Genomic DNA, 21,198 nt, shown 5'->3' with positions numbered 1-21,198 from the left:
TAATGTAAGACGCCTAAGACAGTGCTACAGAGAGACAGGAAGGACAGCTGATCGTTCTTGCAGAGGAAAATTACATGTAATCATGTGTCCCCCCCCAGACGTGAGCAAGAGCTTGCAAATGCCTTGGTGGAAGAGTGGAGTAACATCTCACAGCAAGAACGGACAAATCTGGTGCAGTCCATGAGGATGAGATGTACTGTAGTACTTAAAGCAGCTAGTGGACACCACATACTGACTGTTACTGTTGATATTGAGCCCCCCTTTGTTCAGGGACTGATTATTCCATTTCTGTTCTCCAAATGCCTGTGAAACTTGTGCAGTTTATGTCTCAGTTGTTGAATGTTTTAGAAATTTGTTGGAAATAAAAGCAGTTGAATGTGAGAGGACGTTTCTTTTCTTTTTTTTCTTTTTTGCTCAGTTCATATGTATGTAAAACTAAGAAAAAAAACAATATTGCAAATGTAAACATTGTAAATGTACAAATGTGTTATGTAAAGTGCTTTCTTATGACCAAACACTGTAAGAAAAACTGATTGCAGCACAATTTACACCAAATGATGTGCCATACATTTCTAAAACTTACAGAACACTACATAAGGCTATTAATAGTAATACTATACTGACGGGTACTGTATTTCTCATAAACTCTCCTCCCAGAATTCATCATAGTTCAAATATTACTGAATGTAAATACACTATGAACATATTTTTCTTCTGGGTTTTACAGCCTGGAAGTAGAAACTGTATTAACTGATTAAAATGTGTGGTGTTTGACAGGAGCTGAGTGTGACTGAGCACCTCTGAGGGACTGAGGCAGCAGCAGGAAGTGAAAACCTGCTGTTCGGCATAGCTTTAGTTTGCTCATAAACTTGATCAGAATCTGTCGGTTACTACATTTTGAAAAATGGACAATCAAGGCAGGAAAGTGGTGGTTTGTGATAACGGAACTGGGGTAAGTCTAATGACTTTACATTTCATATTGATTTCTGCTCCTTTTGAACATTTTGAATAAGCCGCAAAACACGAGAGAAGGGACGCTGACAGGAAGTTAGCGCGCTAGTTAGCTTGCTGTCAAAGTACGACTAAACCTTGCACTTGAAAGTGACACCTTTCCTTAACTATGAATTCCCTACGTGGTGAATGATACAGCTGTACCACGTTTGTCTTAGTGACGAAAGCCATCCAATTTTATAATTTTCTTTCAAGATTATCCAGCTAGCTCACTTCCTACACAGCTAATCTCCGTTAGCTCTCTGCCTTGTATGAGGGGACGTGCTTATGCGCTTATTTTCGAAATAGTTGGCAAAAATGTAGAGGTTGGTAAAATGTCTGCTTTGGCAAATATAAAAACAATTTCTTAGCTAAGTAGGACAATATCTCAAACTCAAAGTAGGGTCTAAGAGAAGTAACGTTATTGAAACAGCTGCCAGCGTTCGCTATGTAACTTTAGCTAGCTAGCTAGTTAGTTAGCTAGCTATGGTGTCCGCTGCATGATTGTTGCTAGCAGTGTGTGTGCGCGGTGTTAAAGTCAAACGCATTGACCCACATATCAATTCTATCATCTGTTGAACAGGACATTACATTTGAATGCTATAATGCGAGTGTGCTAAATTAATGCTACTTCCTTATTGCTGCCAGTTTGTTCAGGAAGGTGAGCAGGTGTGTCAGGCTCCTGTCACCACTTAGAATTAAGCTTCAAGATGTTTATTTGTCACATACAGTATATAACTTGCAGTAAAATGAAAACCTGGCCTACTCCTCTTACTGTTCAACACAAGTGTTTCATTTCGTCATTTAAATAGTAGACCCATACAATTGGGAAATGAAACCAGTGTTTCCAGCTCTCTTCAATGGAAAACTGTTATTTATTTAATCTATTTATTCTCGTCTTATTTGTAATTGTTTTAGTATTTTACTGTTGTATTTGAGACATTTTTCACCCCTATATTTGCAATTGTCCCTTGTTGTGCAATAGCACTCTTTGTAGTTTTGGATATTTTATTGGATACTTTATATTTTATCTATCTTTTTAGTACTATCATATGGTATAGTATATTTTTGAATAATGTTTTGTTTTACTAACTTAGTTATGTAGATAGATCGCTGTTTGCCTGTATGTGAGGATTGATTGGTTGCTGTTTGTAACAAACCTAATTTCCTGTAAAGGATCAATAAAGTATTTATCTATCTATCTATCAACCTGTTTGCATATTAATGTGAGTGTATGCATATCAAAGTGTGTTTAATGAAGAAAGAATATTTTCTGAAGACAGAAAATAAAAGTTAATTAGATTAGAAAATGACTCCATAGACTATTTATAAATGGAGTCAAACCAGCTGTGTTCATCTCAATCAAGAATGCAGACAAAATGAAGCAGTGGTAGTGAGTAGTTGAGAAATGGACATAAAATAAACAGATGGTTATGGATGGAATAACTTGCTTTTATTACTTGTAACTATAGCCAAGAAGAGCATTATAAAGAAATAATTAAACAAAGAAGGGTGAGTGAGACAGATAGCCACATAATGATAATGATTGGTTACTGAGGACATCACTGTCAAGTGCAGCTCAGTCAGGCCTTACATGTAGCTGCTGGTGAATCAGCTGAACTTGCTCTCTCAACTTGTATCAGCTGTGATGTGAGCTGGAGAGTCGTACCAAGTGCAGGACAGTTACTAACATCTGCTCAAAAAGCTAAATGTTTCACTAGGCGCTTAAAAAAAACTCAAAAACAAAATAAAACGTCATTAAAGGCAATTAAAATGTTGCCAAATCTAGAGACAGTCACTAAGTTGGCAACACTAGATATAACCATCTGTCCATTCACTAAAAGTTACCTTTTGTACAAGTTTTAGTTCTCATTATAAAACACACTGAAGAGGAAGTGCAGCAGTGGAAGGCAGACAGTTTTAGGTGATGAATCAGGAGGAAGTGAGATCAGCGATAAAAGCCACAGCCTAACGCGCGAGAGAAGCTGTGCTCACTCTAACCTATGCAGTATGACCATGTAAGGCAGACAATTTATCACCAACTGTCTCAAGTAATGATTGTATATTATATATATTTAATAATGATTTTTAAAGCCCATTTATGTCCTCTTGATACATCCATGGCAATTCAGAAAATGGGTCAGAGGCAGGACATACAGTGTATATATACACAACACATGACTCCTTTGTATATAATGATAAAATAAACAAGTGACAGAAGTGAAAAGAAACATCTGATCATCTAGGACAGTGGTTTTAAAAGTGGGGTCTGTGTGACGTTGGTTATTTACCGGCTGTAGAAGACTGATCTATTATTAGACTGATCTAATGAAATGTGCAGTTGATGAGTAACTGAGAAGTATATAATTGCTAAAACTACTAATTACAATAAAAATTGTAGAATTATTGGCACCCTCCAGGGAAAATGACCTAAAAACACATAAAATAAGTGATATGTTCAGCTTTAAATGTTTTGTTGATTTTATTATTTTTTAAATGATATTTTCTGTAAACACAAGTTCTCTTAAGTAGTGTGTTCAGTAAAATACTGGTTTCACTTACTACTTGTAGTAGTTTTTATGATGGTATGAAAAGTATTTTTTTTAATGTTGTCTCAACCATTGCGCCTCATTTATCAATGTTTAGTAAAGCTGTAAGGGCGCACAGGTAGGATACAAACGTTTTCCCAGAATTACTACATTTTCATGAATACTAAATTTAAAATGCACCTATAAATAAATCTATTTGTATCCAGCTTGATTAATGTGGTGTAATGTGTGTTATGTTCAATCATTTTGCCCATTCTTTTGAAGGATGCAAATAATCCTGGAGTTGACTTTAGGTGATCAGTATTCTAAGACAATACCAAAAACACAGATATCACTCCATAACGTCATACTGCCCACACCCACACCCACTTCAGAATATGTATATAGAAGCATATAAAAATATCCCTAAGCAATATTTGTTAGTACTCAGATTATTAATTGATTGGGCTGTATGAGGTACAGGTTAGTGACCAAGAGGCACTGAGTAGTAATTTTGAATCTGTACATTTTTAAACCCATAAACTCACACTGCACAGTCACATGTGTATTTGATGTTACTCTGAAACTGAACCCATGTTCTCTACTATGTTATTGTAAAATGTATGTGGGTATTGTAGACATGTTTCTAAAATAATCCCCTTCTATTAAGCAGGTACAACTGTTGTACTACTGAACAATCTAGTCTTTTTCACCTGAAACAAATTTAAGATAATGTGGCTTGGGACATAAATACTGACTTTTCCTAATCTTTTCCCCATACCTCATTGTTTTTTCCTCTATTTCTTTTTTCCCCCACATGGGTAGTTTGTGAAGTGTGGCTATGCAGGTTCCAACTTTCCGGAGCACATCTTCCCTGCGCTGGTGGGTAGGCCTATCATTCGCTCCACAACTAAAGTTGGCAACATTGAGATTAAGGTGAGTTCCAGATGGTCCACAACTTGCCCATTTTCTTAACCTGAAAAATTATATCCACAGAATTGTTGAAATGATACAAGAACTGTTCAAATTATTTAATTTTGAAAGAACATTCTTTTCCCCATGACTCTATATTATTGGAAATAAAATGCATCGTCCTTCAATTCTATATTTTTAGTTATCAGGGTGTAAATAACAATTGTGTGGTCCTCACCAACTTCTATAAACAAATAACCTCAGGTGGCAACACAAAACACAATTCAGTAACATGTAGAACCACCTTTAGCAGCAGCAACTTGAAGTAAATGTTTTCTGTAGGAGTTTCAGTCTCACATTGTTTGGGGAAATTTTGGCCTGCTCTTCTTTACAACATTGCTTCAGTTCATTGATATTTGAGGGTATTTGTTTATGCACAGCTCTCTTAAGATCCTTCCACAGTATCTCAATGGGCTTGAGGTCTGTACTTTGACTTGGCCATTTCAATTTGTTGGCCTTACATTTGTAAACAATACTTCTGACTATAGAATGGTGAATTTCAAATTGTTTGAAGATGGCCTTAAAACCCCCTCCCAGATTGATTAGCAAAAACAGTTGATTCTCTAAGGTCATGGTTGAAGACCATTCTTTTTGGCATGATGTTGACACACACCTGAGTCCTCCAGAACACCAAACTACTGAAAGTTCTGTTGTTGTTGTTGTTGTTGTTGTTGTTTTTTTATCGAGGTAGTTTCAGTTATTGATGATTGTGCATCTCATTAGTAACACCAGGCTGCTAATTTCTTTCTTAATCATTGTGGAAGCAGGAAGGGTGTACTTGTTTTTTCCCACCTGGTTTCTGAATATTTGTTTACTTTTTTGGGGGGGAAAAATTACTACATTTTGAAATCTGTAGTGGTTTTTGTTGTCACCTGAGGTTATTTGTTTGTATATAGATGTTGGTGCGGACCATCCAATTGTTATATAGGCCCTGATAAGTAAAAACATAGAATTGAAGGAGGGTGTACATTCTTTTTCCCATGGCTGTATGTTACCTATAAGTTGTGTGTTAATAAAATAATCTTGTATTTATTTGAGTGCATGATTGATTTAGACACTTTATTTGGGTGCCATCAGTCAGTTTGCTAACAGTTTTACAAGTGTAAATTTACATAATTATAAGGATAGCTTCTATTTTCTTCCCCATGATTTGACTGTCTTCTTCATCCTTCCTCTTTATTCTCTCTATATCTCTTTCCGTCACTCTCTCCTCTTCACATGTTGAGGTAGAATAAAAAAAAGATGGTAAGTGCAGACTGATTTGCACCAATCACCTGCTGAGAATGGTGTAATGCATCATGCAGCATACCTCAACAAGAAAACTCAATGTGGTTCCCTTCTAATTCTTCTTACTTTTGTGAATTTCATCTCACTCATAGCATATTTGTTGTGCATTGCTTCTTCATGCATTTTGCTTTTCATTTTTGTTTTGTTTTGCTGTTTTTACAGTTGTAACTAACATTAAAAAAAAAAAAAATTACATAGCCTGTCTCATCCAAAATATCAATCCTTCTTGCCACAGTATTTCTTTTCTTCTCATTTACAAAACGAAATGCTGTTACATTGTGGCTACAAGTTTAAAGCTGTGAAGTTTCTTTCACTGAATACAGTCATGCCTCAATGTCACACCAAACCCCATAGACCAGAGTTCCTCTTATTTGCTCTGTCGCCCTTAAGACAGAAGGAGTTTTATGTCTGGGAATTTGGTTTAACTGAACACCAGAGTACAGTTTTCTTGTTGTCTGTGTAGTCAGTGATTGGGCCACTGACAGACCTCAGATGAAGTGTTTGCCAACTTGAAGCACGACATTGGCTGTTGTTAAAAAAACTTGTTTTTGTTCCTTGTTCTACAGTTCCTCAATGTGCAATTACATAATTCCACAGTACCTCTCATATAGAGCTTTTTTGCCCCCATGATGTTAGTGTAGGTCAGATAAGACTGTAGTACCCAGGAAGCAGTTTAGACAAGTGGATTTTAAGTAGGATGTTCTTCAAAACACACAGTGCTGCCAGACTCCTCCAGTGTCAAAGCACAGGAAATTATTATTATTATTATTATTATTTTTAATCAGTGCACTAACACACAAAGCTATATGCATTTGTCATCAAGTTTGTGGACACCTGACCATCTCACACACGTGTGGGCCTTCTGCAAGCTGCTGCCACAAAGTTGGAAGCACATAATTGTATGGAATGTCTTTGTGTGCTGTAGAATTATACTGTCCCTTCACTGGAACTAAGAAGCCCAAACCTGTTCCAGCATGACAATGCCCCTGTGCATGAAGAGACGTCCATTGAGACATTGTTTGCCAAGTTTGGATTCAGAGAATTCGAGTGGCCTGCACAGAGCCCTGACTGTGCCCCAGGACTCCTCACCCAACATCAGAGCCTGACCTCACTAATGCTCTTGTGGCTGAATGAGCAAATCCCTACAGCCACGCTCCACAATGTAGTGGAAAGCCTTCCCAGAATTGTGAAGATTATTATAACAGCAAAGGGAGACTAAATCTGGAACAAGATGTGCAACAAGCACATATGAGTGTGATGGTCTGGTGTCCACATAACTTTGGCCGTATAGTGTATCTGTCTATACAGGAGTCACTGGGCTTAACCATGTCCACTTTCAGTTAGAGACAAACAATCCACTTCATGTGTTTTAGGTTTCTGTGCAGAATACAGTGTTCATGCAGCTAAGCAGTACTATTGGCTTGAGTATGGGTGGGGTTTTGATTACATTCCCATTACTTATTGGAGCTGATAATACCATGTAGGGAAGCTGATAAAAGTGGATTAAAAAGGTTGCAAAACATTAACACAAAAGGGAATCATCTTGTTGTAGTAATGCATTTCTGCTTTTTTAAATTGCACCTTTTGGCAAGAAAATGTGTGCTAGTGTCAGTATAATGGTCTACAAAAAAGTCATAGTCTGACACAATTATTAAGATGGTGTACTCAAAAATGACTAGATTTAGAGGTGGAAAAATCAACGTATTGCAAGAGAATTGGTGTTAAACAATGGTGCTGGATTGTGTTCAGTGCAGTCTGATGTTGGATAGCTGTCTAAGTAACAGTGACAGTTTTGATACAGTGCTGCATTTCAGACCCAGTTCTGTCTGTTATTGATTACAAACCGTTCTCCTTTCATTTCCTGGTGCATGATTGAACAGATTAGTGCAAAAAGTGTTCAGAGAATATAGCACATCATTCAGTTCTTTATTATATTATGTGTTTTGCCTTTCTCAAATTGAACACAAGGCACTGATGTATTCTTATAAAGCAACTTTTAATAATACAGAGTACATGTGATGTGATGCACATATAATTTTTACAGGAGTTGGGCTCACTGATGTAGATATTACTCACTGCAAATTTGCCACTTGGTGAATTTGAGTAAAGGCTGTGGTACTGCAAAAACTGACAAGAGTAAAGAATGGTCAGTAGGGTTAGTGTGTGTGATATGGCTAACAGATTTCAGTGCATGGGAGGTTATGTTCTGTGCATGCTTTACTAACATTAGTAAGCCCTCTTGAGGAGGGGTTTATCCAGCTATCCATCCATTTCATCTCCGTGGCTGCGTGGCTAATGCGCATTGTGAGCCACAGCGGAACCTTCCTTGGCTTATAAGTCACCTACAGTTCAAATGATGGAAGACAGAGTCAGGTTTGTGATGCAAAGACCCCAGTGCTGTGTACATCTTATGGACATGCTGCTTGTGCTATATATGGTGGCAGCTGTGCTGTCATATGGACATCCTATAAGTGCAGGTTGGATTCTGTGCGATTCTTCCCAACTGACGTTAGTCCTCTAAAAAATGTTAACAGCATATTTTCATTCTAATTACTGTAAAGTGCATCTGTGTCATACAGGGGCATGAAATTTCATAAATGTAATTGCAATGAGAAACCATTGCCCTAGCAACTGCCATTAGATATTCATTACTTTTCTGAGAACTGGGAAACTTGTTGAAATTGTTGTTTGTGGTATCACTCATACAATGCACATGCAGTAGATGGAGATTAAATTTTAAAAAATGTGGAATATTTCTTTACATGTTTTGCCTGAGTTTTTACATGCTGAACTAATGAGCAAAATAAGTGTTAGTAAATTTTAATCCATGGCCTTTTAGGACCTGATGGTGGGTGATGAAGCGAGTGAGCTGCGCTCCATGCTTGAGGTGAACTACCCAATGGAGAATGGCATTGTCAGGAACTGGGACGATATGAAGCACCTGTGGGACTACACTTTTGGTCCAGAGAAACTAAATATTGACTCGCGCAACTGCAAGATTCTCCTCACCGAGCCCCCCATGAATCCCACCAAAAACCGTGAGAAGATCATTGAGGTATGTACATTACCCTTTAAAATGCTCATAGTTCAAACCACTTTCAGTGCAGAAGTTGCTGCAGGTCTAAGTGAACAAAAAATCAGCAAATACAGAAGAGTGAGCAGCTTAATCATGTTTACAAACAGGTGAGGTATTTGATATAGGCTTGAATAAGTTAAATTTTATTGCTTGCAAATTGCTGACACACTCAGGATGCGTGTTAAAGGGACCAAGAGTTCTTCTAAACTGTTCAATTTTATATATATATTGCAATCAAAAATTTTCAACCCCCATTGCAAATCAGGTTTATTGTAAAAATTTAAAGACTTTCGGCTGTTTGCAGTGAACAAATCAAACAAAAGCAATTGAAATAGTTCAACACAAGAAATGCTTCAAGTGGTTTCTCCAAATTCAACTATAAATGCAACTTATAATGATTTCTTTAGTTTCAAAATTATTCAACCCCTTGAATAAAATCCCTCACAACAGCAAAAATATGCAAAACAGGTGTTGTCACAAGCATACTTGATGCAACTAATCAAGGGCTTCATTAGTTGCACCAGGTGTGCTTGAGCTGGAACACATGAAATACCTGAACTGGCTAGGGGCAGAAAATATATGAAATACCTGGACAGGGCAGAAAAAGGAAGCTATCAATGGCTGCAACCAGATTTCTGAGAAAGCAGGTTGTGAAAAACCCTCGAGTGACCTGCAAAAGATCTGCAGCAAGACTTGATGGCAACAGGCACTGAGGTTTCAGTGAGCACAGTAAGGCGTGTACTAAACGCAGAAGGTTTCCATGCCAGAACTCCAAGACGTAAACCACTAGTGACCCAAAAGCACAAGCAAAGTCGGATCAAAATCATATAAATAAGACAGAAGTTTTGGGATTCTGTTCTGTGGAGCGATGAAACAAAACTGGAACTTTTCGGCACGTTGGTCAGTGGTATGGCTAGAGAAAGAAGAATTAAGAAAGAACACTCTGTCCACAGTCAAGCATGGTGGTGGCTCGGTGATGCTCTGGGGCTGCTTTGCATCCTCTTGCACTGGAAACCTGCAGCGTGTGGAAGGCAAGATGGATTCATTGAAGTATCAGGAAATCCTAGGAGAAAATGTCATGCTGTCTGTGAGGAAGCTGAAGCTTGGGCACCATTGGACCTTCCAACAGGACAATGATCCAAAGCATACCTCAAATTCCACCAAGGCTTGGTGCAGAAGAAGTCCTGGAAGATTTACAGGCCCATCACAGTCACCTGACTTGAACCCCATAGAAAATCTCTGGTGGGATTTGAAGAAGGCTGTTGCACCACGCAAACTCAAGAATATTACTGAACTGGAGGCCATTGCTCATGAGGAATGGGCTAAGATTCCTCAGGAACGCTGTCAGAAGCTATGCATCTTGTTTGCAGCAGGTCATAACAGCAAAAGGGTGCTCTACTAAATACTAAAGATGCTTGCTATGAAGGGGTTGAATAATTTTGAAACTAGAAAACTCATTATTATTTGCATTTTCAGTTGAATTTTGGAAACCATTTGAAGCATTCGTTGTGTTGAACTATTTCAGTTGCTTTTGTGTTGAACTCTTTCAGTTCATTTGTTCATTGCAAACGGCTGAAAGTCTGTAAATTTTGACTATAAACCTGATTTGCAATGGGGGTTGAATAATTTTGATTGCAACTGTATATAGCTTGTTTATAGTCACTCTCAAATCTAAGATATATTTCTGTCACTTCATTTTACAGCACATTTCTGAACTTGCTGGGGTTTTGGATACACTGTATGGTTTGATAGACTATATGGCCAAAAGTTTGTGGACTACCACATTCATATGTGCTTGGTGAATATCCCAATCCAGATTTAGTCCTGCTTTGCTGTTATACATTTTGAAGTGTAGCTGTGGGGATCTGCCCATTCAGCCAGAAGAGCATTAGTGAGGTCAGGTGCTGATGTCGGGTGAGGAGGCCTGTGGCACTCTCAGCTTTCCAGTTCTTCCCAAAGGTGTCTAGTGGGGTTTTGGTCAGGGTTATGTGCAGGCCACTCGAGTTCTCCCACTCCAAAGTTGGCAAACCATGTCTTCATGGATCTTGCATTATGTACAGGAGCATTGTGATGCTGGAACAGTTTGGGCTTCTTATAGGGAAATTGTAATACTACAGCATACAAAGACATCTTATACAATTGTGTGCTTCCAGCTTTGTGGCAGCAGTTTGTGGAAGACCCACATAGAGATGTGATGGTCCACAAACCTTTGGCCATATAGTGTCTATTTACTTGAGAAGAGCTAACCAGTGACACAGGCCCTTTCAGACAAAAGTCCTTCATCAGCTGTGCAAGTGCCTCTGAGGTTGTGCCTGTATCTCTGAAAAATTTATGTACCACTCTGAAATTACATGTACAACCATTACTGAAGTAAACTGCAGTTACTCCCTGCGTTCTTCTTCAGTTAGACAACATGGAACTATATATGTAGACAGAGACTTATTTGGAATATTCTCTAAAATATTGTTTTTGAGGTTGCATAAATAACAACACACAACAGTCCGTAAAGACTCTGTGCAGCTGTCTTTTATATTTTTTTTATTTTATTTTTTTAAGAATAGTGTAAATATTCTTTCATTGGCTCCATCAGTATATACATGTATTTCATGTCTGAATACCCAGCAGGCTTTGCTCTAAATCATGTGTTTTGTGCACTGCCACTGTATATGTGATCAATAAAAAAGGTAGCACTTATTAATCTGTCTGTTTTATAATTTCTGTAGGTTATGTTCGAGACATATCAGTTCTCAGGTGTTTATATTGCAATTCAGGCTGTGCTCACATTATATGCCCAAGGTATGTTACCACATCACAATTGTTTAACCAGCAAATTTTAGATACAGCTTCACTATAAACATTGCATGCATATAAACATTCTGTGCCACCTTTCATACTACATAAACATACCTAAATATGAACAAATACACATACAGTGGATGTAAAATTCTTGTTAAAATTGCAGGTTTTTGTGATGTAAAAAAAGAAACCAAGATAAATCATGTCAGATCTTTTTTGTGAGATCTTCTTTAATGTGATATTGTAGCTAACAAAATTTAAGTGTAAAAAATAGAAACTTTTTAGGGGAAACAAATGGGGAAAAAACCAAACCAAAAAACGTACAATATCCTGTTTGCAGAAGTGTACACATCTGTGGCTGCTCGTCCATAGTGGCAGCTTGAGCCCCACCATTTATATCAGCCATTTAACAAAATGTAATCTTCATTTATATCCTGATTTACAACTCCATACATTTTATATTCCTTTGAAATACTAATTACTTCTTCATCAACGATTTAAAAAATTGCATTTATTTGACCGATATAAGACAATTTTCCATTGATTTGCTCGTGTTTCTAGATGTGGTGAAATTGTGGGGCAGAGAGTGTGCCTGCCCCACTTGATTTCCATAGAGGAGTTGTTATACCTAGTGGCCGAAAATTGCAACAAGTGCTAATAGACGTCCATATGGGCAATTGTTTTCTGCTCTGTTGCTTTCTCTTTGAAAATTTTCAGTGGAGGAGAAGGAAGCCAGATTGGGCTAGTTTAAAAATACTCCTCAGCCAGGATCTTGTATTATGGCAGATAATCTGAATTAAATATGATAAGTTTCTGCAAAATGCCAAAGTGTAAGTAGACAGATGTACAGAACCATTTGTATTGTAGAAAATATTGCAAAGATTGAGAGAAGGAAAGGGGAATTATAGCGTGAATAATGTTCATACATCAGAAATACATGTGATTCACTTGTTTCCCACTCAAAGACTGAGAAAATTAAGAACTGGCTCCATTTTACAAGGCCCACATTTTTGGGCTGGTTTCAGGTATTTTGTGTACTTTCTGAGATATTGGTGAACTGGAAATATTGATGAAACCTGTGAACCCCGGTTAATGATATTACCTAGAGAAACAGTCTGCGGTACGTCTAAAACCCCTATCGTTTACTGTATGTTGTCAATTCTGCCTATTGTTGGGTTACTCTAAAATTATAGCATAAATCAAGTTTGATGGCCTCAGACAAAAGTCGAGAGGCTATGTTGTTCATGTCATCCTGCCCCACCAAAAATCTATGGTCACAAGCTGCTGCTGGTGCACACCATTTAAAATGGGGTATATAACTATGCTCAGAATTGACCGTGTTCAGAAGTAATTGTAATATACCTTTCATCAATGAAATTATTTTGATGAACCCCATATAAAGATCAGCTGTTTCTGTAGGATCTTCTTGAAATCATCCTGGTTTCATTCAACTGCTGAAGCCATGGTCTGCAAAGAGCTTACAAAGTATGTGCGGGATCTAATTGTCAAAAGTCAGTAGAAGTGTACAAAGAAAATTCCAAAACATGAATGTACCTTGGAACACTGTGAAGGCAATCATCACCAAGTGGAGAAAGTAGGCCACCACAGTGATATTACCAAGAACAGGAAAAATTGACAAAAGGACAAGAAAAAAACTTACCAGGGAAACTGCCAATATATAATATTCTGCATGTGTTTAGCTTATGGGGTAGGATGGATAGACAGTAGCTCTTTCTCATGAGAAACATCCAAACCATGTGGCAAAATGTTATAGTCTAATGAGACCAAAGTAGAACTTTTTGTAATAACTCTAAAAGATGCAGTATGTTTGGCACAAAAATAAGACCGGTTCTCTCACAAGGAACATCATACCCACAATGAAGCATGATGGTGGCAGCATCATGCTATGGGACTGTTTCCTCTTCAGCTGATACTTGGGTTCTAGTCAAGATGGAGGGAGTCATGGATAGCTCTTTTATATCTATTATATGTATTTTCTATATCTGTTTTGACACAAAAGCTGCAGGCCTCAGATAGCTGAAGATTTAAGACATGATAATGAACCAAAGCACAAATCCAAGTCACTAAAATAATGTTTTCAGAAGAAGATGATCAAAGTTTTGGAATGGCCTAGTTAGAGTACAGATATAAATCCTATCAAAAACCTGTGGAATGACTTGAAGAGGGCTGTGGACAGGAGATCCCCTCGCAAATTTATCGATCTGGAGCATTTTTTTGCAAGTGGAAAATGGCTACGTTGGTACATTCTTACCCAAACGACTGAGTGCTGTATTTTTCCCCCTAAAATATTTGTTTTTCGCTTGAATTTTTTTTGGTTGCAAGATCAATTTTAAAGGTGGAAAACAATCTGAATTGACTTATCTTCATTTCATTTTTTTTTTTAAATATGAGACAATTGCTGTTTTTACAGGGGTGCATAGACTTATGTCCACTGTAACTAAGAAGTTGTGTGTCGGTATTTGTTTACATGAATGTTCTTGTAATTTGCTCCTGAATTATGCTGTATTGCTCGGATACTCAGGTCTGTTAACGGGAGTCGTGGTGGATTCAGGTGACGGTGTCACCCACATTTGCCCTGTATACGAAGGATTCTCTCTTCCTCATTTAACTCGCAGGCTGGACATAGCAGGGAGAGACATCACTCGATATCTTATAAAGGTACTCACTTTTTCTTGTTGGACTTGGCATCAGTTATATATTCTTTTTAATTTTGGACAGTTTAGTAATACAGAAGCGCTTAGATTTTGTTTTTACCGTGGTGGTTAGGGACTAGGTGTAGGACTGTCCGCTGATTGAAAGCTGGCAGTTAATAGAGCATTGTGTGTTATTTTTCTCCAGCTGCTGCTGCTGCGAGGATATGCTTTTAACCACTCAGCAGATTTTGAAACTGTGCGCATGATGAAGGAGAATCTCTGTTATGTAGGATACAATATTGAGCAGGAGCAGAAGCTTGCTTTGGAGACTACTGTACTGGTGGAATCCTACACGGTCAGTCCAAAATACACACACACACACGCGCACACACACAAAACCAACATCAATATAAATTGTATGTACAGGTTTTAATACAGTTTGTTGTAATACATGGAAATAATTTAACTTGTTTGTGACTTCTTATGATTAATTTTTTTTTTTTTTTTTTTTGATGTTGTGATCTCTCACCCATCTGTGGTGCGTAAAATGACTGGGTAAGAGTCATTATACCATAGCACGTTTGAATTCATGAATCGGATTGGTCAGAATATGTGCATTATTTTTGTATAACCATGCGGCTCGGACAGTATTTCCGGCTATAACATGAGTGATGCGTTTATATACATGGGCTTGTTCTAATACGTTACTGTTTTTATAGTAACAGGTCATGCACAAGGACTTGTATGGCGGAAACGCTGCATATGCTAAAACTTATAATAAACAGATTAAAAAAAATCAACCCCCCTTTTTTTTTCTTTTCCTTTTTATGTCCCCCACATTATATTTTGGGGTTGTCTGTCCATGTGTCTGTGCAAGAGCCTTATTAGCTTGATATTTCAACAACCAGTAGTTGAATGTTTGTAGAATTATATGGAACATTCATTGTAACCAGCAGATGAAATTATTAGATTTTGGTATTGATTGAAACAGGTTCAAGGTCAGAGCAAGGTCAAATGTCAGAAATGGTTTTTCTTCAATAGATTCCTTCCTGTTTATCATTCTGAGATGCTACCTTTCAAGTTGACCTATGATTCCCCCCCATTGTTCTGTCTGCACATCTGTCCAAGATTCCCATTAGTGCAATATCTCAGGTGGTTGAAGGTTTGTAGGATTCATTTGGAATGATCACCGTAACCAGCAGATGAACTCATTTAGATTAGCCTGGTGTGAACCCCTTTGGAACTAGTTGCAGGTACAGTAAAGAGATGCAGCCAATGAGAGCCAGAGAGGAAATCAAATTCTTCTGCGCTCATATGCTGCAGTTCCAGTTAATTATCTATTTGTATAGGAGGTCAATGGCAATGTGTAAACACAATAATATTGCTTCTATAAGAAATTATTTGGCATGTCATACCAAAATGGGTGTTACGAACAGTGTACAGTATAAAAATGGCTTTTTTTGCACTATATGTCTGGTTCTCTTTGCAGAATAGACAATCCTCTTGTTTCTCTGTTTTTTTGGGGGTTTTTTTTGTGTTTCTTTACATAACAGTGACAAACTCACAGAGTCAAATGATAGATAGCTCGTGCAATTATTTTCATGATAAAGCAGGATTAGGGATCAGTGACACTTTGGCATGGGTCTCTCCAGGTAAAAGATCATGTGTAGTGTGCGCACCTCATTTGTGCACACACACCTATGTTCACCATACAAATGAACTCAAGCAGTTTAAAGTTGTGTAGTGTGAAACAGGCAGTGATTCTGAGATTTTGAATGTTGTGTAGTGTGCACTTGGCATTAATGCACAGACTCGACTTGGCTAGTTACAAGATGACAAGCAACAGTTGGCACAGCAGCAGGTTAGAGATGAGGTTCTGTGACGGAAAGGAGGAGATTGCTGACCTATAGTTGTTCTGTTGTCATGTGTGTGTAAGTGTGGGAGTAGAATTTTCCACTGAATGTCTTGTTAACCCCCCCAACATTTTCCTAAAGAGAGAGCTGATGAGGGAGTGAAGCAAAGAAAATGGTGAGTGGTGAAACAAAGAGGTCAGTGTGGCATTAGAGCTGCCTAAACTAGCATGTAACATAATTTCCTGCGTGGCTACAGTCCTTCCCAGCTGGGCCGCTGGGTGTTTCCACATCTGGACACCCCTCAATGGACTCTTTATGTACCCACGCAACACTCCGCCATCTTCTCATCACTGCTGTACTCTGGGATCCCACTCAGACATGTGGCTCAGTTCCAGCTGACCAGTCAGGCGGGAGTGTTTGATTCTAAAGTCATTTTAAGTGACATTCTATCCATATACAGTCAGGTCCATAAGTATTTGGACAGTGACACAATTGATCATTTTGCCTCTCTATACTGCCACGAAGCAATCAAGATGTGATTGAAGCATAGACTTTCAGCTTTAATTCAAGGGGTTTACCAAAAGTGTTGCATTTAACCGTTTAGTAATTACAGCCCCTCCTTTTTTTTACAGGCTCAAAAGTAATTGGACAGATTAACACAATCAAAAGTATTAGACCAGTTCCATTGGCAGCCATACTTGCCCATGCCATAACACTTCCTCCACATGTTTGACAGATGTGGTATGAGTCCTTTCTTTCCTTCTCCATATTCTTCTCTTCCCATCATTCTGGTACAAGTTAATCTTGCATCACTACTGGGCAGGCTTTTTCAGTATTTTTTTTTTTAAAGCAAAGTCTAAAGTCTTTCTGTGCTTGAGTGTTACCAGTGGTTTGCATCTTGAGGTTAAACTTCTTCTATTTAAATTCCTGAAGGTGTATTTTGATTTTAGACTTTGACAATGATACTCTTACCTCCTCCAGTGGGTTCTTGGTGTGGCTGGATGTTGTGAAGTGGTTTTTCTTCAGCAAGGAAAGAATTCTGCGATCATCCAGTTTAGTTGTCTTCTGTGGTCTTCCAGGCCTTTTGGTGTTGCTGAACTTGCCAGAGTACATTCCTTCTTTTTAAGAATATACAAAATTGATTTTGCCTCTCCAAAATTTTTTGCTGTCTGATAGGTCTGATTTGTTTGATGATGGCCTACTTCACTTGCATCGACACCTCTTTGGACCACATATTGAGAGATCCCTATAGACAGCTACCAAAAGACCTTTTATCTTAATTTGTCATGAAATAACAAGGAAATAACCCACACCTGACCAAGAACCTGCTTATCAGTCAATTGTCCAATTACTTTTGAGCCTGTGAACTGCAGGGACTATGAAAAAATGGCTGTAATTCATAAATGGTTAATGCATGATATTTGTTAAACTCCTCGAATTAAAGCTGAAGGTCTACACTTCAATCACATCCTGATTGCTTTGTTTCAAATCCGTGGTGGTGATGTACAGAAGCAAAATTACAAAAGTTGCCTTGCTGTCCAAATACTTATGGACCTGACTGTGCTAACATACAGAGGGACAAAATTTGAAGTACTTTAATATTGCTGAAGCTCTGATGGATAGAAAGTGTAGAACCAAACTGAAGTCTACATGCCACAAAAGGAAAATTTTAAGATGATGCTTAGAATTGTCTGGTTGACTTGTCCCATCATAAATATTATTTAATTCCACATTGTTTTTTTTTCCTTTCTTCCTGTAGCTTCCTGATGGCAGAGTGATAAAGGTTGGAGGGGAGAGGTTTGAGGCACCTGAAGCTCTTTTCCAGCCTCATCTGATTAACGTGGAGGGAGTGGGAGTGGCTGAGCTGCTCTTCAACACCATTCAGGCAGCAGACATTGACACCAGGTAAAGTCAGTTTATTTCAGAGGTACTCAGGCCCTGGACAGTCAGAGTCCAGCAAAGTTGTATGTTATAACATTCAGGTTAACACTTGGGAATGAAGTGATGAGTTGAATCAGATATTCGAACAGGGAAATCAACAAACTGTTCTGGACTCTGGCCCTGCTGGTGTTCTTAATCCAGGTTTATTCATGCATAGATGTTTACAGTAATTTATATACAGCAAGTTATTCACTACTGAATGTGTTAACTATTCTGTGCAACCCCTAACACACACACACACACAGAGCCTGACATTACAAACTATTGTCAGAGCAACTGTTCGGCAATAGACAATTAATCAACACCTTCTGATCAATCAGATTTGAGAATTCAACAACAGTGTTCTAAAGCCCCTTTAAACCCGCCCTTTAATTTTTTTTCTTTGATATAAATACATAAATGTGCCTTTCCTTCTCCTCCTTTAGGGCTGAGTTCTACAAACACATTGTTCTCTCAGGCGGTTCTACCATGTATCCAGGCCTGCCCTCTCGACTGGAGAGGGAACTCAAGCAGCTCTATCTAGAGCGGGTGCTTAAAGGGGATGTGGACAAGCTCTCTGTGAGTATGCGCCATCCACAATCACACAGTAATCTAACACAAAACTACAATCTATCTGGAAAATGCTTATCCTATGCTATCAATCCTCTGTGTATTTTCTAAAAGCACATGATGTCCAGTAGCATCACACCTACATCGTCTTGCTATTTTTGTGCAGCAGATCTGTTGAAGTACTGCCTTTTGACCAGCAGGTGGAACTGTATGAACTCTGTGTGCTCCTGGCAGTCTGTGTGAGCTGGCCAGCGGTCCAGCACTGAGACTTGGGCGCCACACACACGCAGCCTCTTGAGCTCTGACACGAATTTTTGCGCTCTGATTTTAGAATTAGTTTGGAAAAGCATTTTAAGGACACTGAGCTGCTTGCTTGAATCAGTAGATATAGTTGGTCAGCATGTCTGCCTGTTGTGTGCAAGCTAACACTTCTTTCTTGAGTTCCTTAAATGCCAGCTGTTTTTAAACTGTCATATAATAGTTAACTAAAGTAAAAGGGAACTCTTTGCTCTACAGTATTTAAAGATTTCTCAACTGCAGATATGCCTGATTCAACTGAGCACCTATTTCTCAAGACTTTCATGATGTGGATCAGATGTGTAGCAGTCAAGATTCAGGAAATTCTAACCTGGAAAATGGCAGGCTTAGCTAAATTAATCCTGGCCTGGTCTGTAGTATTTAAAGAATCCAAGAATATGTTCGGTCAGTGCCATAACCATTCTGCCACTTTATTGAACATCTTATGGATGTAGAGTTTTGACTGATTGTAGCTATTTATATCCCCTAATGGAGTTATTAAATACTAAACCTCACTAAAGTAACACATTGTGTGCTTGCATACAACTTTTGTGCACTGCCTTACTTTATAGTGTAGCTTTTATACATTAGAGGGCATTTGCAGAATCATATACAACTGTCTTTTATACTGTTATTAGTTTCCTACAGGAACCTTTACACAAGGAATAACACAAGACAGATCAGGTTGTTATACGAAAATAATACACGCCAGGTGGTGTGATACAGCCCGACATGAAGCAGGTTATGTTTGTACAGCAGCATGCTCCAAATTGTTTTATCAGTGTTGTGTTCTTACGCTTATTCAACAGCGATTACAGTTTTGTATTTATTAATGAACACCGCTGTGCTTTTACCGGTTTATAGTTGTATTTAATGTTGGAATGTCCATGAGACAAGTTAGTTCCTGTTATTACGTACATTATAACAACGATAAACAATCATTCCCTCACCAGTATCTCCTTTTCTTTCTTTAGAAGTTAATGAGAGAAAAAAGCAGCTTGTTGTGTTGCCAAGAAACCAGTAAGCGTAAGCTCCTCTGTCCAGAAAACTTTCCCATGCTGGAACACTTTACAAAGCACCGTGACTGTTACAAAGTGCTGACACTCAAGCCTTCTTCCATAAATATTACATAAACGTCTCCTAAGGAAAGACTTCACCACATCAACGATTGTGTTTTTTTTTTTTGGTTAAATAATTTTTAATAACATTTTGGACAGTTTTTGTTTCCTAGGACCATAAACTAGTCATCATTCAGTCACAATTTGCTATTATTTGAAAGCTGAAATACTTCCTAAAGGCATTGGTTTCCTTCGTAGTCATTGTAGACCTATGTTCTTTCCCTTGTTGGTTAGATAATAAAAGTGTAGCCTGTATTGCATGGCTAATGTATACTGTATCATATCCCTCCTTCTGGAAACGCTGGCCTAAAGTGTATATAGTAAGCAAGCTGTGCTGTCTTTCAGTAGCATTAAAAACCCATTAATGGAGCAGTCTGTGATGTCTAGAGCCCTCTATTGTCTGTGAGATGAATTGCATTTCTAATATGAGGTCCTGGAGTGGGGTGAAGCTAATTTTCCAAGCCAGATATAATATAATTAAAATGGCTTCAGTTATGAAACTATCCAATAACAAAAACAATTACATTAAAACTGCACCTTTTAATAACTTTTTTTTTAAAAACATCAATTTCTAAAAATAATTTTTAAAAAAAATGACTTTAATTAAAAACCAAATAATATATTGGAATTACTTGGTCATTTTTTTCCAGTTCTCATAGTGCTAAACAAAAAGACAGTTTCCTCTTGCATTTTACTTATAGCAACTCTATGTAACACCCTGCAGAAATTCAAGATCCGGATTGAGGATCCTCCACGGCGCAAACACATGGTGTTCCTGGGTGGAGCTGTGCTGGCTGACATCATGAAGGACAAGGAGAACTTCTGGCTGACGAAGGAGGAGTATCAGGAGAAGGGTGTGCGTGTGCTTGAGAAGCTCGGTGTCACAGTCAGATAAACTGTTAGTGTCTTCTAAACCCACTGCGTCCTCTCCACTCTCCCATGTATAGGATATCTAGAGCATCTGTTCAGCTGTGTGTCGCTAGAGCTCTCACCTCCTGCATTCTGCTACTTGTGCCACTGAGTCACATGATCACTTTTTGGGAAGGACAGACCGGGAGGTGTATTAAGGCTACTGGGGAGGGAGGTGAGGAGTTCGGCATCCATATTCTTGGGCTCTCTGTTATTATCTTTATACAT

At 38.3% G+C, this 21,198-nt stretch overlaps 1 protein-coding gene across 1 annotated transcript; it reads left to right on the top strand.

Moving 5' to 3' along the window:
• The first annotated feature begins 796 nt into the window (after nucleotides 1-796).
• On the top strand, nucleotides 797-21,198 carry actr2b (actin related protein 2b). The gene is made up of 9 exons (XM_053620732.1): nucleotides 797-952; nucleotides 4,344-4,454; nucleotides 8,617-8,832; nucleotides 11,577-11,649; nucleotides 14,192-14,328; nucleotides 14,509-14,658; nucleotides 17,916-18,061; nucleotides 18,523-18,655; nucleotides 20,786-21,198. The coding sequence occupies exons 1-9, from the start codon at nucleotides 905-907 to the stop codon at nucleotides 20,954-20,956; spliced, it is 1,185 nt and encodes a 394-aa protein (XP_053476707.1). The 5' UTR covers nucleotides 797-904; the 3' UTR covers nucleotides 20,957-21,198.

Source organism: Ictalurus furcatus, chromosome 3 (genome assembly GCF_023375685.1).
Source record: "Ictalurus furcatus strain D&B chromosome 3, Billie_1.0, whole genome shotgun sequence".
Classification (NCBI taxonomy): domain Eukaryota; kingdom Metazoa; phylum Chordata; class Actinopteri; order Siluriformes; family Ictaluridae; genus Ictalurus; species Ictalurus furcatus.
Note: the sequence above shows the minus strand (reverse complement) of the source record. Positions and strands in the feature narration are given on the sequence as shown.